Here is a 15797-nt window from a genome sequence, read left to right on the forward strand (position 1 = left end):
ACTGCATTATACTCATATAAGCAGCTCTTTACTTTATCATTAAAGAGCTTTTGTGCATCGTTTAAAAAACTTAGAATATCAACATGTTTTATATTCACTACCACACCACTTCTAATTCTATTCTGAAAAGCTGACTGCACATCTCGCCACTCTACTCTAGCTTCAGTTTCTTCCTCCGCTTGTAAACTAGCTCCACACCGAAGGTGTTGTTCGAATTCAACTTGTATGCACGACAAATGTGTTAAACAAGTTTGACATTTTTGTTTTTCTCCTCGCGTTAAATTCGCTTTACCAATTTTATCGTTCAATTCCTTTATCGTAGAATTACACAGGTCCAGCCAATGATAAATATCTTCATCGCACATATCATTTTTACTTTGTATGGTGTCACGAAGTAAGCCAACAAGACGTTCAAAAAAATCCATCGAATTCATCTTTACTTTTTACTGAAATATGACTAGAATATTATTCGTGAACTTGCACAAAACTATCACTTTACATCAAGGAAACGCAACTGACGAACTGTAATCGTTCAAGGAAGATGCTCCCGCTCTTAAATAGGGAAAGAAGGTATTCTCGCAAAGGACCAATGGTAGAGTCGAAGAGCTAGTAGATAAGATTAAGAGAAAGATTTTCTCGGGAAAGACCAATGGTGTGGACGAAGAGCTCATAGATAAGATAAGAACGAAGATTTTCTTGAGAGGGGATGCATTTCCTTTCTTTTGATCCAATCCAAAATCGACTTTTAAAATCCTAGATAAGCCAGAGGCGGAGTTATGTATTATAAAAACAGAGAGTAAGAGTCTAGCTCAGATCATTTCTTACTGAATAGCAAGATGACTAGCGTGATTGATAGAAGTTCAAGTGAATATAATGTATTGTTTAGAATTACAATATTGCAATGTCAAGAAGAAGAAAAAGTTTATCTCTGTGACATTCAAGGTTTTCAAAGAATTGCCGTCGATACTTTTATTTTCAAGGAAATCAGTTTTCTCAATTTGAGTAAAACTGCTTTACCGACTGCGTATCTCTTTAAACCTCCATTACCATGGGATGAACTAACAGAGGAAGAAAAATGTATGACTTACTGGATTGAAAAGAGCCATCACGGCACAGAATTCTGGAGATATTCCATATCACCGTCTTCATAAAATTTTAGAAATATGTACGCAAGGAGTCACAAAATTATTCGTCAAAGGAAAGCAGAAAGCAGAATGGATAAAAAATGTATTGCCCGATTTATAAGTTGCAAATATAATAAATTTATTTAAACTTTCACATTAAAAAAAATCCCTCACACATTCTTCTATTTATTTTTTCAGATTAATCACAAACGTCGAAAATTTTGGCTGTCCATCGTTTGAAAAAATAATATATGATAAGCAGTTCGTCTGCTTTAATCACGATCTCTGCATTAGAAGAGTGCCTATATGTGCTGTTCGAAACGTTATTGCAATACGAACCTGGCTACTTGATTATTGAGATGATCGATTTAGTTTAGATACGGTGGATAATCAAAATTCAAAATGTATTTGCTTATACTGGAAATCAGCTTAACTAAATAAAAAATGATTTTAATAAATGAATGTTTTATGTTTTATTTCCTTATCAACCTTATATATATATATATATATATATATATATATATATATATATATATATATATATATATATATATATATATATATATATATATATATTCGGCAACGTACGTTGTTGCCACCTACTCGCACGCTGCTATCAAGACGTGACAATGTGTCAGATGGCATAGGTAAATCCGTGCCCGTGTGAGTCGGCCGAGCCATGCCTTCTGCATGTCCGACGTTTCTAATTATAATAAACAGGACCCATCTGGCCCTGGTTGTAACGCGCGATCAACGACAGTAAACATGCGTTATAATATACATTTCTAAAAGGAATAATTTAATCAAGCAGGAAACACAAAATATTAGTGGAAAATTATGTTTATTTATTTTTATTTTTTTACATTTATCTTATCTAAAATTTATTACAAAAAATTTATTGAAAAATATCATTCAGATTTTTCGCATATTTGCTTTCTTATCGAACACGATAAGCGGATCGTTGAGCATTTCGTCTTGCAATATACGCGGTCGTGCTCGTTGCTGTAGTGGCATTTGCTGTTCTTGTTGATGCTGATGTGGCATCGGTTGATCTGCTTGATAGAGAGGCTGTGGTGATGGCTGCTGTCGCGGAGATGGTGGTGGTAGATCAGTCTTTTTTAAAGACAACGAAAGTTTTCTCCGTTCCTTCTTTTCTGCTGCAATAACAAACAAAAAAAAACAAAAATTAATGTATATATTATCATAAAAAATGAAATGAAATGAATGAAAAAAAAATTATCTTACCTGATTTTTCGCTCTCTTGAGATGATGTGATTGTCATCCTTTTACCACCTATACCATTGATTGCTTCATCTGCAATTAAAGAAAAAATATGTATTATTTTTTGAAAAAATTTTTTTTTATAACTAACCATCAGATTTCCTCTTTCTTGAACTTTTGTCAGAGCCACATCCCAACCTGGATCCCGAGCTGGTGCTCGAGCCAGAACTCGAGCTTGAGCCTGAACTCGAGCTTGAGCTTGTACTCGAGCTTGAGCCTGAATGCGAGCTTGATCTCGCCCTTGAAGATTGTGATAGCCTAATCCCCTTGGATGCTATTACGGATCGTAGAGGAGGCTGTAAATGCTCAACAGCGCTAACAGATGTATTCAACGCTTGGCAATCAGCCCTCGTGCTTGCCGTACTTGTGTGGTGATCGCTTGGTACATAAGAGCGATCGCTTCTTACAGAAGTGAGGTCGTTTCTCGAAGATGAGCGATGGCGCTCGTTTCTCGAAGATGACCGATGGCGATCGCTTTTTTTTGATGACGAGTGATGGCGATCGCTTTTTGATGACGAGTGATTGCGATCGCTTTTCGAAGACGAGCGATTGCGATCGCTTGACGAGGACGAACGTTCGGTTTTCGCAGACGTAGAAGGGCGATCACTTTTTTTTGATGACGAGTGATGGCAATCGCATTTGATGACGAGTGATTGCGATCGCTTTTCGAAGACGAGCGATTGCGATCGCTTGACGAGGACGAACGTTCGGTTTTCGCAGACGTAGAAGGGCGATCACTTTTGGCTGCCGGCGGAGAGCGAGGGTCCCTGAGTGGCTTCCTAGCTGGTGCTGTGGCTGCGGCTTTGGCTGCGGATGCGGCTTCTGCTGCTTTGGCTTCTGCTGCTTTGGCTTTTGCTGTGGTTACGGCTTCTGCTGTGACTTTGGCTGCAACTGCTGCTTTGGCTTCTGCTGCGGCTTCTGCTGCGGCTTTGGCTGCAACTGCTGCTTTCGCTTCTGCTGAGGTTCTGGCTGCGGTTGCGGCTTTGGCTTCTGCTGTGGTCCTGGCTTACGCTTTGGCTTTGGCTATGGCTGCGGTTTTGGCTGCGATTGTGACTTTGGCTGCGGTTGTGGCTTTTGCTGCGGCTTTGGCTGCGGATACGACTTCTGCTGCGACTGCTGCTTGTTGCTGCGAGTTTTTCTCCTGTGGAAGCTGCTGCTGATGGTGCATCTCTGATAAGGATGATATACTTTTAAACATCTGCTGCATCATACCAATCGACGGAAGTTGCTGCTGTTGTTGCGACTCTGGTGAGGTGAGCGCACCCTCATTCAGCTGCTTCATCGCAGCAGTTAACTCGGCTGGTAGAGCTGAAGAATATAACAAAAATAATTAAATTTAAAAAAATGTTACAAATAAAATCTAAACTAATGTAAAAAAAATAATTCTTACACTTTCTCAAAATGGAATCATCATTCATTCCATTCGATGTCCAGGACATCAACTGCCACGCCACATTAAAGAGATGGACAATTGTTCTATAGCCGTTGACCTTCTCAAAAGCTGCCTTCATGCTGTCGTTGATTCCTTCCATCTTCTCAAACTTTGAATTGAAGAATGAACTTGAAAACGAAGAGTGAACTGACTGACGAAGCATGCACCAGGTCCTTAAATAAGGTGGACAGCGAAGCTTCCCTTTCCACTTCAATTACCAAAAGTCCTTCGATTTGCGAAAAATTTCCACTTTCTTCTCATAGAAACTCCCTTAGACGCTTCCCACCGGAATTTTCAAAATCTCCTCCCTCTCAGCAAAATTTGACCATCCCTCAATCACTCGAGTACACACCTACGCTTTCTTGGAGATAGAGAGAGAGAGAGAGAGAGAGAGAGAGAGAGAGAGAGAGAGAGAGAGAGAGAGATCATTGTTGACTGTCCATAACTTAAATTTTCATGCGAGAGTCTTCAGCACGTATCCGACTTATCTGTGTGAAAATTCAAAATCCTAGTTCTTCAAACGCACATATGCACATATTAACTTGGCAGATAATCTATCTGCTAATCTGCAAGCAATCAGCCAGATGTGTATACTTGCGCATAGGCTAGCAAGCGGTCGGGAAAATATGTATGCCTGAGCGAGAAGGGGACGGGTCAGATGTATATACGCATGTGCAGCTAAGCATGCGGAAATATGTATACCTGCGCGCGTGTCAGGCAAGAAGTCCGACAGATACCCGTATGAGATCTATTGTGCTATGAATAAGATTATCTCCGTATGTAAGCACGCGGTCGAGGAAATGTGTATACCTGCGCGTTTGCCGCACAGATACACCTGTGAGATCTATTGAGCGTAAGATTATCTCTTTAAGAATCGACAGTAATTTCAAGTGCGTGTGAAAATTATCTCTGCCCGTGACAATCTAACGTGGAAACAGCTTTGAGGGTTCATCACTTCACGAGAGCGAGCAGATGTGCTTATTATTCTTGTTATTATCTTTCAGTTTAAACTGTGAGAAAGCGGGATTTATTTTTCTCCGATAAATTTATTAGCTTTGACTGCTATCTTATAAGGATGCATTTACACACTTTCCACCACCTTCGCTTATCACACGTTTCTCGAAAATCAGAGAAGGAGGAGCTTTTCCAAGCAAATGTAGGCGCTTCCCTCTCTTTTGGGAGGGCTGCAATCTTTCCCTGAGAGGAGAGAGGGTGTTCTAGTATCTTGGAGAGAGAGAGAGAGAGAGAGAGAGAGAGGAGATCCCTCCTCTTTCATCGGGTACCAAAACACTCTGAGAGGAGAGGAGGTGTTTTAGTATGCCTATGTTCTGGTATGCCTATAGCCTATCTACTGTATACGTATCGTAATTATTGTACATATCAATGGCGTTCGGTACTGGGCAACACTTTTTCGATATCGAAAGTTATAGTGAAATTTGCTAAGTAGTCCCACACTATAGGCGCATCTTTCCTATATCCTGATGGTCATATAGCGCCGTCATGTAAATATGATTTTCAAATGCATAGAATCGACCTGTACCATATCGAGCCCCATCTCATTTACTTCGATATTACATGAAACTCCGAACATTGAATACAATAGAATAATGCTATAGCTGTAATTAGGAGAAAGCCGAGTATATAAGGACTTAATAGTAGCGGTTTTGAAGTATTGTACTATAGTAGTTTTCATGTATCAAAAATAGCGTACGACCATAATAAAAATTATATAAATAATATAAATAATATGAAAAATGTGGTACTTTTTTCATGAAAAAAATATATTCAAAGAATGTTTCTTTGAACACAATCACATTCCAGTTACAGATTTAGAAATATTGGTTATCAAACTAATGGTTAAGAAATTGAGAACAAAGAATTAATCGACGATATATATCAGTTTAATATTGTATGAAAATCATCGTCAGCAACCATAAGTCATCAATACACTTAAGTTATATAATTTGTACAAACAAAAAAGGAAAAAAAATATATAAAAAAATGAAAATTTGCCCATTATTGATATGAAAATTGTTGAATAAGTATATAATTATGAATTTAGTAGAACACAGCTACTACAAAAAGATTGTTTTTTCAAACAATGGCGGACTTTGCTAAAATGAAAGTATGCATGTACAACTTCAGATAACTGTGGTTTCTTAATTTTTCAGATGCGTGAACCTGATTTAACAAACATTTAATACATGCTTTTATTTGGATGCATCGGCATTTCTTTGACCTATGTTTGATGTATCACTGAGAGAAAAGAATCTTTGGCACCAAATTGGCGTCTTAGCAGTTAAGAATTATGTATTTGGGATGTGTCATTGAGTTGTAAGGCACTTAAAGTTTTTACAAAACATGCCTCGAACTTCCGGAATTTACTTTTAAACCGGGAATATAGGTTTAAATTATGAATAAAATTATTGTTATGTATAGAGATTATAAGTCGTAACTGCGTTTGTTCGTCAAATTCGGGTTTTATAACCCTGATCGATTAAATATGATAATTTTTCAATTTTCAAACTAAGAGCTCATTTACCTAATTTACTATTGTTAACAATACTTTTATTTAACTCACGCACGTTAAAAATTGCAAAAGTATTTCAATAATACTATTTATTTACTCGGAATTATTAATTATTAAGACGCAGCGACTTTGGGACAAAGATTCTTTTCTCTTGGTGAAGATTGCTTTAGATACTCATTAAGCAATATATAAAAACATTTGTAAAAATAAAACATTAACACAGTTATGATATTTTTGACACATCTAACTCTAGATGTTATCAAATATTCATGAACCTGTGCAAGTATTAAGGATAAGTCTTATGCTTTTTGGTATTTATTTGGCTCTTCTTTATACCACCTAGACAGCTCAAACGATTATCAATATTAGTGAAAAAGTATTTATAGCTGCGTAAGCATAATTTAAATCATCATTATTAAACTACAATGTAGCCAAAATCAATTCATTTTTTCGAGTTTTTATTTTAGAAAATAAGGCTTAAAGTTTCAACTAGAATATACATACATGTACATTATTGACGGATTAAAATGCGAGTCTGCAACAAATTTAATACACGCAGCAAAGTTAGTTATGAAACGACCAATTTACCTGTAAATTTACTGCTTCGTGGAACGTAGCAAAAGTACAAAATTATATCAAAACTGTGCTCACTGTACTGTCGTGTATATTAAATACACGTATATACATTCATTCTTTGAAGTACCTATATTCGAACGAAGGCGAGCGGAGCGAAGATAAATTCTAGAACTAAAATGCATAAACCTAACTAACCCACGCTCCCCGACTGCAATAAATTATGTAAACGATAACTCGGCACATCGTAGGTAGGCGAGCGAAGCGAGGATAAAATCTAAAACCAAGTAGCTCAAACCTATTCAAGCCGCTTAGCCTAAGGTCTACACATCCAACATCTGAGTAAACCACTAGAGGAAAGCTAAATAATTAAAACAAGAATGCTCAAACCCTTCTACCCCACTCTCCCCGAGTTCTACGCATATATTATGAAAGGAAGCTCTGGAGGACGGCTAAAAAGTTAAAACAGAAATGCTGAAACCCAGTTCCAACTCACTCACCCCAAGATACACGCACCCAACGTCGGCGAAAAGCTTTAGAGGAAAGCTTAATGATCAAAACAAAAATGCTCAAACACTCCCAAGTTCTATGCATTTAACATCAAAGGAAGGCTCCAGAGGGAAGTTAAAACGTAAAACAAAATGCTTAAACCTTTTTAACCTACTCACTCCGAGTTTTACGCTAGTTTTAACTTCCCTCTAGAGTCTTCCTCCGATGTTAGATGAGTAGAACTCGGAAGAGTGGGGTACGAGGGTTTGAGTATTTTGGTTTTAGATTTTATCCTCACTTTGCTAGCATTCCTTCGATGTGCCGAGGTGTCGTTTAAATAATTTATTGCAGTCGGGGAGCGTGGGGTATTTAGGTTTATGCATTTTGGTTTTAGATTTTATCCTTGCTCCGCTCGCCTTGCTTCGATGTGCCGAGGTGTTTTTAAAATAATTTTTTACACTCTAGCAGGGTAAGGTAGTTAGGTTTTTCGTCAATTTCTTTGATTGATGGCCTAAACTAAATAACTAATCGTCATTAACGAGAAAATTAATTTCACTAAAAACGAAAAAGTATATTTGTAATTTGTAAAATTTTATTGATCGGAATACCAAATAAGTATATTTAATTGCAGTAAGTATTAGAAAAAAAGAGCAAACAAAAAATGCTTGAAATGTTTTATTTATTGTCACTCGAGCGCAGCAAGAGCAATGTTCAGGCCGTGCAATGGGCAACGTCATGAATAGGTATTTATAGTGAGAACATTTTTCAAATCCCGGCCAAAATTAGTATGCTAGTTCAGTATATCTTGAAAAGAACACAAAAAATTTAAATTTTCTAAATTTTTGCTTTTTCTAACAACTAAAATGGCTTATAACTCAAAATAGTAGCATCTTAAGTAAAAACACATATTACCTTTTTTTCTTGCAAATTTCCTGTAGAACATGAAAAAACCGCTGCCAATTCATTGACACGTAGCTTCCTCCAACTAAATTTATAGGTCCAATAAATTAAGTATTGTTTGGAGAAAGCAAAAATTTTGAGAAAAATCGGTTTTTACATTTTAGCTCTTTACTTGAGAACCGCTCGACAAATTCGTTTAGAATTTTAGTAGCAGATAGCTTTTTTTATGGTGAATCACCAAATACAATTTTGAAGCATTTGACTACATTGCTTTAGAGATCTGAGGAATCAAAAAATTTTCAAAAAAAAATTGAAACCTTGATATCTCAAGAGCCATATGGGTTTGAAAGCTGCGCAATGAACTTAGCCAAATCACATAAAATATCTACTTTTTCCCGAAATCTAAATTGCAACACAAAAAAACTCATTTTGTTCAGTTTTCGATTTATCACTGAAAAAATAAGTAGTCAAATCGCTTGAAATTTTAATGGGATATAGTTTGACAAGTTACCCATCGACATGATTTTTTTTCGTGAGGTTATGATGTTTAGTTTCAGAGATATGAATTGAAAAAAAAAAATCATCTGTTTCATTTTATCTGACGAACAAAGCGGTCGATACCGAGGGCCAAACGAGGAAAAGTAGATTATTTTATCCTCTTTTAAATGCATTATAGCTAAATTGTTTGTGAAAGTGGGATGATTGGAAAAAACGCAAAATAAAGTTTTTCAAAAATCAAAAAATGAACATTAAGAAAATAGTTGAGAAAATAAGAAATAACTATTTTTCCGAATTCAGAATCCAAAAATATATATGCATGTCAAATTTTATTGATATTGACGGAGTAGTTCCAAAAATATTACGGTATACGCACACACACACACACACGCGCGCGCATCCATACGGACATTCTCTAGAAACACTTAATTTGAACTTCTTACACACCAAAGAGTTTTGACAAAACTCAAAATTTTACTATTACAAAGCTTTCTCTAGGAGGATGCAAAAGTTTATTTTGACATATATAGCTTGTTTCACATTGTTATATTAGAATATAAGCTACACGGGCCAATTGCAGTGCTCATCTTTGGCGGAGGCAATTTTGGATTTTCAATGGTGCAAGTGTTTCTTATGACCAGAGTTTTGAGCATACCAAGAATCTTAGAAAATTTGTGAAGCTGGTAGGAAATTTTTTGAGAATTTAAACGAATTTATTTATGTATTTATTCATTTATTTATTTAAACAAGCGCTAAGTATTTATATTGGCTAGTTTATAAGCAGCGAGAAATAAAGGTTAACTCATACAAGTGTATGTTGGGATTTCAGCATATAATCCGGATATTTTGGTTTTAAAATATTTATTTTAATTTAAAATACGTACAAACATTTTTATAAGCATCTTACTGATTTTCTAATTGATGTTTTATACATTTTAGCATATTATTCATGTAACTTTTAACATATTTTAATTTAAATCCCTCTATTCGTACCATAACCAATGTTCTCTTGAACAACATCCTGAAATTGAGCTTATTTGGTCTATCCGTTCGCTTGTAATCTTACGGCGCAGCACCTGAAATCAAGAAAAGCATAATTAACAGAAAATCAGCATTCAAGTTAATGGTTATAGTTGAAAGCATAACATACATTACTACTTGCCAAATCCTTTGGGACCAAGTTCCAAGTTTTTCGAATATGTAGACCTTAATGCTTGGCATTTATATGATATAGAGCACATATACCAATAGTGCTCGGTACAGCTTTTCTCGCCTATAAACAATAAAGAGGTATTTCGTGTATTCTTCATAAAAATATAAAAAGAGTTATTTTATCCTAGCTAATAATAAAGCTATTCTTATCTTTTTTGTCACTGTGTTGTCTTCAAACTAAAACTGTAGAAAATGACCAATATAATGTCCAAATGTCATTTAGCTGGTTAGCGTTGCCATGGTCCGCTGGAAAAGATGAAACAAATCATTATTTTAATTTCATAAGAATAAATTGAAACAATTTAGAGAAGAATACTCATCTTTTTCTAGTAGTCATAACAAGGCCTTTGTATATATTCGGATGGCTGCTTCTCGAACAATCATCAGAATTGACTGCTAAGTTTTTGCTCTTCTTTTGCTGATGGTTGCGCCGATTCTCGTTTTGTCTTCTTCGACCTAACAGGCTTAGAAGATTCAACATTGTTAGGGTCCTGGTTTTCTTTGTAGTGCCTGAAGTTGCTGACAGTAGGCCGGGCTTGTTCTTCTTGAATATCAAGCATACTTGGTAAGCCACTGCCAGTGCCAATGCCAGAATCATGTGCTGTGGTGTTTTCATCCTCCTGTGGCACTGCACTAACACTCGTCGGCTTCACTAATCTTGGATCCTCAAACAGTCGTTGCACAAATTCCAAGATAATGCCATTCGGCCTAACATCTATGGATAACTGAACTTTGTGCGGATCCTTGTCCTCCTTCGGATCTCTCGGAAAGCTGATTTCATGTAGTACCCAAGGGAGTATGTCTTGCGGAGATCTAGGCATACTTGGCACGCTGCTACTTGTACCAAAGCCATGATCGATTGCCGGGATTTCTTCGTTAAGCATCGGTATATCCTGGTGGCTGCTGCAGTCGCAGCTGTAGTGATTCTCATCACAATATTTTGCCAATAAAGCAACATCTTCTTTAGTGACAATAGGCGCATAACTAAGGCGTTGATGTCTCACTGGACGTAGTATCTTGACCTTTGACTTCCTGACTGCCGTCATTCGTGCCGTTGGAAAAGAGTACGCGTCATCGGCCCTTTTTCGCTTGACTCCTGGTGCGGGTTTATCCCAGTAAGTCGCTTTTTCACTTCTTAACATATTAATTAAGCTACGGAAACTCACTTGCTCGGCTGCCATTATGAAATTTACTTTCACAATAACTAGTAATACTATAAAGTATTGTCACTGGCAGATGATTTCGGTTCGAGCTCTTAGGAAGTATTGGGTGATCTGTGCAGGGCGCTGGCTAGTTATAAGCTAAGAAGGTGGTGGGGCAAGATGGTCGTCTGCTCCACTTCTGGAAAATGGGGGTGGCGGGATGGGGGTGGTAATGAGGTCAAGATTCTACAAAGTTCCAGAATAAAAATCGTATACCTGATTTGAATATTTACTATTCCAAAGATGATGCTTAAAGCTACGTACCACTGTAAAGAGTCAAGACGTACTTCTCAATATGTTTATAAATGTCGCATTAGTTTGACGAATAAATAAGCTTCGAAACTATGAGAAGCTAGGATGAAAATCGAGGAATCTGATAGTTACACGAATAAATACTAGGCGAATTTTAATTCAATATTTAAATTTCTATACATAAAAGAAATTCACTAGGGTAGTTTGAACTTTATGCATTTGGTACTGAATTACAGGACAAAATAATAATAAAAAATAAAAAATTAATAATAGTAAACATTTGAATAAACATATCAAAACAAAATATTATTTATATTTGTTTCTCATTCAAATTCCAAGATCGGTAGTATTTGCATTTTTCAAAAGAAAAAACTCTGCGCTTCATTTAACAATATAAGGCGAACATTTTAAAAAAGACACATTCACGTATATCTTATACTACATGTCACTCTAATGTGTGTGTGTTTGTGTGTGTGTGCATGCCTGCGTAAGTACGCATATGTGTGATCATACGTGCGTTTGTATGTGCATGCATTCGGTGAATCTCGTTTTATTCTTTGATTAGATAGTAACTAATCCGATTTGTAACGAATTTCTTAACTATACTTATTCCAATTTCTTTTAAAAAACATATGTCGTGCAATTTTTTCTTTTATACTTTATGTTGTTAGTATTTGATTTCATAAAAAAATATTTTCTCACACGTTGCAAGCAAAGGAAATTCAGTTAATGATTTGTAGTATGCAAAACTTGTAGTATTGAGCACGGTCAAAATTCAACTAACGAAATATTTATTATAGTTTACACTAGTATTCCAAATCAACTTGATACACAATATATGTCAAGGGCGTTGAATCGGCTTTTTTATATCAAATGGGATTTTTCATTTCTTTTAACTATTAATTATAGGTCATATCATTGATAATCAAAAGATTTAATTATTAATTATTAAATTGATCAAATTAAAAAAGTAATTAATTTGTTGCAACCCCGGTGGGGAGGCGCCGAGCAGTCGCGTCGGTCCCCTTTCGACCACTTCCCTGTCCATTATGATTTACGGAAGGTACCACATAGGGTAAGAAAGTCAAGGCCCGCACGGTCGGGTCAGACTGGCGGCACCTGGTGTTTGGACTCGAGCGTCATTTTATTGTTTTATAGCGGTAAGGATTAGCACAAGGGAAAGTTTTGACGCCAGGCGATAGGCTTTTCCTTGGAATTCTTCTCGGGAAAAATAGGAGTTTTGTAAGTGTGTTTGAGATAATTTGTGTTCTTCGAGTGACGACGATCGGAGGCTATCGGCGGTGTCGATCGTTGACGAGGGTGACCGCAGCGGCAATCAATTGACGAATTCGTACTCTTGTACTTTGAATACGGTTCCCCGTCAATATAATCTTCTACATCTTAGTTCATCTGCGTCTGTTTTATTGCGCACCTTTGCTTATCTCACCAATCACTGCGAATACGTTCTTCATGAAAAATATATATATTTAAAGAATGTTTAACATTTCAATTACAGATTCAGAAGTATTGGTTATCAAACTAATGGTTGAGAAATTGAGTACAAAGAATTAATCGACGATATATATCAGTTTACGATTGTATGAAAATCATCGTCAGCAACCATAAGTCATCAATATAGTTCAATAAGTTATATAATTTGTGCAAACAAAAAAGGAAAAAAATATATAAAAAAATGAAAATTTGCCCATTATTGATATGAAAATTGTTGAATAAGTATATAATTATGAATTTAGTAGAACACAGCTACTACATAAAGATTGTTTTTTCAAACAATGGCGGAATTTGCTAAAATGAAAGTATGCATGTACAACATCAGATAACTGTGGTTTCTTAATTTTTCAGATGCGTGAACCGGACTTAACAAACATTTAATGCATGCTTTTATTTGGATGCATCGGCATCTCTTTGACCTATGTTTAATGTAACACTGAGAGAAAAGAATCTTTGGCACCAAATTGGCGTCTTAGCAGTTAAGAATTATGTATTTGGGATGTGTCATTGAGTTGTAAGGCACTTAAAGTTTTTACAAAACATGCCTCGAACTTCCGGAATTTACTCTTAAACCGGGAATATTAGGTTTAAAATTATGAATAAAATTATTGTTATGTATAGAGATTATAAGTCGTATCTGCGTTTGTTCGTCAAATTCGGGTTCTATAGCCCTGATCGATTAAATATGATAATTTTTCAATTTTCAAACTAAGGGCTCATTTAACTCATTTACTATTGTTAACAATACTACTTTTATTTAACTCACGCACGTTAAAAATTGCAAAAGTATTTCAATAATACTATTTATTTACTCGGAATTATTCATTATTAAGACGCAGCGACTTTGGGACAAAGATTCTTTTCTCTTGGTGAAGATTGCTTTAGATACTCATTAAGCAATATATAAAAACATTTGTAAAAATAAAACATTAACACAGTTATGATATTTTTGACACATCTAACTATAGATGTTATCAAATATTCATGAACCTGTGCAAGTATTAAGGATAAGTCTTATGCTTTTTGGTATTTATTTGGCTCTTCTTTATACCACCTAGACAGCTCAAACGATTATCAATATAAGTGAAAAAGTATTTATAGCTGCGTAAGCATAATTTAAATCATCATTATTAAACTACAATGTAGCCAAAATCAATTCATTTTTTCGAGTTTTTATTTTAGAAAATAAGGCTTAAAGTTTCAACTACAATATACATACATGTACATTATTGACGGATTAAAATAAATATACAAACCGAGTACGATATATTTTATGAGTCTGCAACAAATTTAATACACGCAGCAAAGTTAGTTATAAAACGACCAATTTACCTGTAAATTTACTGCTTCGTGGAACGTAGCAAAAGTACAAAATTATATCAAAACTGTGCTCACTGTACTGTCGTGTATATTAAATACACGTATATACATTCATTCTTTGAAGTACCTATATTCGAACGAAGGCGAGCGGAGCGAAGATAAATTCTAGAACTAAAATGCATAAACCTAACTAACCCACGCTCCCCGACTGCAATAAATTATGTAAACGATAACTCGGCACATCGTAGGTAGGCGAGCGAAGCGAGGATAAAATCTAAAACCAAGTAGCTCAAACCTATTCAAGCCGCTTAGCCTAAGGTCTACACATCCAACATCTGAGTAAACCACTAGAGGAAAGCTAAATAATTAAAACAAGAATGCTCAAACCCTTCTACCCCAGTCTCCCCGAGTTCTACGCATATATTATGAAAGGAAGCTCTGGAGAACGGCTAAAAAGTTAAAACAGAAATGCTGAAACCCAGTTCCAACTCACTCACCCCAAGATACACGCACCCAACGTCGGCGAAAGGCTTTAGAGGAAAGCTTAATGATCAAAACAAAAATGCTCAAACACTCCCAAGTTCTATGCATTTAACATCAAAGGAAGGCTCCAGAGGGAAGTTAAAACGTAAAACAAAATGCTTAAACCTTTTTAACCTACTCACTCCGAGTTTTACGCTAGTTTTAACTTCCCTCTAGAGTCTTCCTCCGATGTTAGATGAGTAGAACTCGGAAGAGTGGGGTACGAGGGTTTGAGTATTTTGGTTTTAGATTTTATCCTCACTTTGCTAGCATTCTTCGATGTGCCGAGGTGTCGTTTAAATAATTTATTGTAGTCGGGGAGCGTGGGGTATTTAGGTTTATGCATTTTGGTTTTAGATTTTATCCTTGCTCCGCTCGCCTTGCTTCGATGTGCCGAGGTGTTTTTTAAATAATTTTTTACACTCTAGCAGGGTAAGGTAGTTAGGTTTTTCGTCAATTTCTTTGATTGATGGCCTAAACTAAATAACTAATCGTCATTAACGAGAAAATTAATTTCACTAAAAACGAAAAAGTATATTTGTAATTTGTAAAATTTTATTGATCGGAATACCAAATAAGTATATTTAATTGCAGTAAGTATTAGAAAAAAAGAGCAAACAAAAAATGCTTGAAATGTTTTATTTATTGTCACTCGAGCGCAGCAAGAGCAATGTTCAGGCCGTGCAATGGGCAACGTCATGAATAGGTATTTATAGTGAGAACATTTTTCAAATCCCGGCCAAAATTAGTATGCTAGTTCAGTATATCTTGAAAAGAACACAAAAAATTTAAATTTTCTAAATTTTTGCTTTTTCTAACAACTAAAATGGCTTATAACTCAAAATAGTAGCATCTTAAGTAAAAACACATATTACCTTTTTTTCTTGCAAATTTCCTGTAGAACATGAAAAAACCGCTGCCAATTCATTGACACGTAGCTTCCTCCAACT

At 35.8% G+C, this 15797-nt stretch overlaps 3 protein-coding genes across 3 annotated transcripts; all 3 read right to left on the reverse strand.

The window, feature by feature from the left end:
* Nucleotides 1-2036: 2036 nt before the first annotated feature.
* LOC116415935 (suppressor protein SRP40-like) lies at nucleotides 2037-3044 on the reverse strand. The gene is made up of 4 exons (XM_031921608.2): nucleotides 3013-3044; nucleotides 2497-2783; nucleotides 2370-2438; nucleotides 2037-2281 (listed from the first exon to the last, which is right to left on the reverse strand). Exons 1-4 carry the CDS (start codon nucleotides 3042-3044, stop codon nucleotides 2037-2039), a joined length of 633 nt encoding a protein of 210 aa, XP_031777468.2.
* Nucleotides 3045-3390: 346 nt separating this feature from the next.
* On the reverse strand, nucleotides 3391-4091 carry LOC116415925. The gene is made up of 2 exons (XM_031921586.1): nucleotides 3796-4091; nucleotides 3391-3713 (listed from the first exon to the last, which is right to left on the reverse strand). The coding sequence occupies exons 1-2, from the start codon at nucleotides 3998-4000 to the stop codon at nucleotides 3412-3414; spliced, it is 507 nt and encodes a 168-aa protein (XP_031777446.1). The 5' UTR covers nucleotides 4001-4091; the 3' UTR covers nucleotides 3391-3411.
* Nucleotides 4092-9671: 5580 nt separating this feature from the next.
* LOC116415913 lies at nucleotides 9672-10919 on the reverse strand. The gene is made up of 2 exons (XM_031921554.2): nucleotides 9978-10919; nucleotides 9672-9903 (listed from the first exon to the last, which is right to left on the reverse strand). Exon 1 carries the CDS (start codon nucleotides 10858-10860, stop codon nucleotides 10423-10425), a length of 438 nt encoding a protein of 145 aa, XP_031777414.1. The 5' UTR covers nucleotides 10861-10919; the 3' UTR covers nucleotides 9672-9903; nucleotides 9978-10422.
* Nucleotides 10920-15797: the final 4878 nt, after the last annotated feature.

Source organism: Nasonia vitripennis (genome assembly GCF_009193385.2).
Source record: "Nasonia vitripennis strain AsymCx chromosome 1 unlocalized genomic scaffold, Nvit_psr_1.1 chr1_random0013, whole genome shotgun sequence".
Lineage (NCBI taxonomy): Eukaryota > Metazoa > Arthropoda > Insecta > Hymenoptera > Pteromalidae > Nasonia > Nasonia vitripennis.

Excerpts from the sequence above, each read along its gene's own strand:
- LOC116415935 (XM_031921608.2), bottom strand. The coding sequence starts at position 3,044 with ATGCGATTGCCATCACTCGTCATCAAAAAAAA. Across the intron at positions 2,439-2,496 it reads AAGAAAGAGGAAATCTGATG|ATGAAGCAATCAATGGTATA; the intron begins GTTAGTTATAAA and ends CTTTAATTGCAG. Across the intron at positions 2,282-2,369 it reads TCAAGAGAGCGAAAAATCAG|CAGAAAAGAAGGAACGGAGA; the intron begins GTAAGATAATTT and ends TTGTTATTGCAG.
- LOC116415925 (XM_031921586.1), bottom strand. The coding sequence starts at position 4,000 with ATGCTTCGTCAGTCAGTTCACTCTTCGTTTTCAAGTTCATTCTTCAAT. Across the intron at positions 3,714-3,795 it reads TGATTCCATTTTGAGAAAGT|CTCTACCAGCCGAGTTAACT; the intron begins GTAAGAATTATT and ends TATATTCTTCAG.
- LOC116415913 (XM_031921554.2), bottom strand. The coding sequence starts at position 10,860 with ATGCCTAGATCTCCGCAAGACATACTCCCTTGGGTACTACATGAAATC.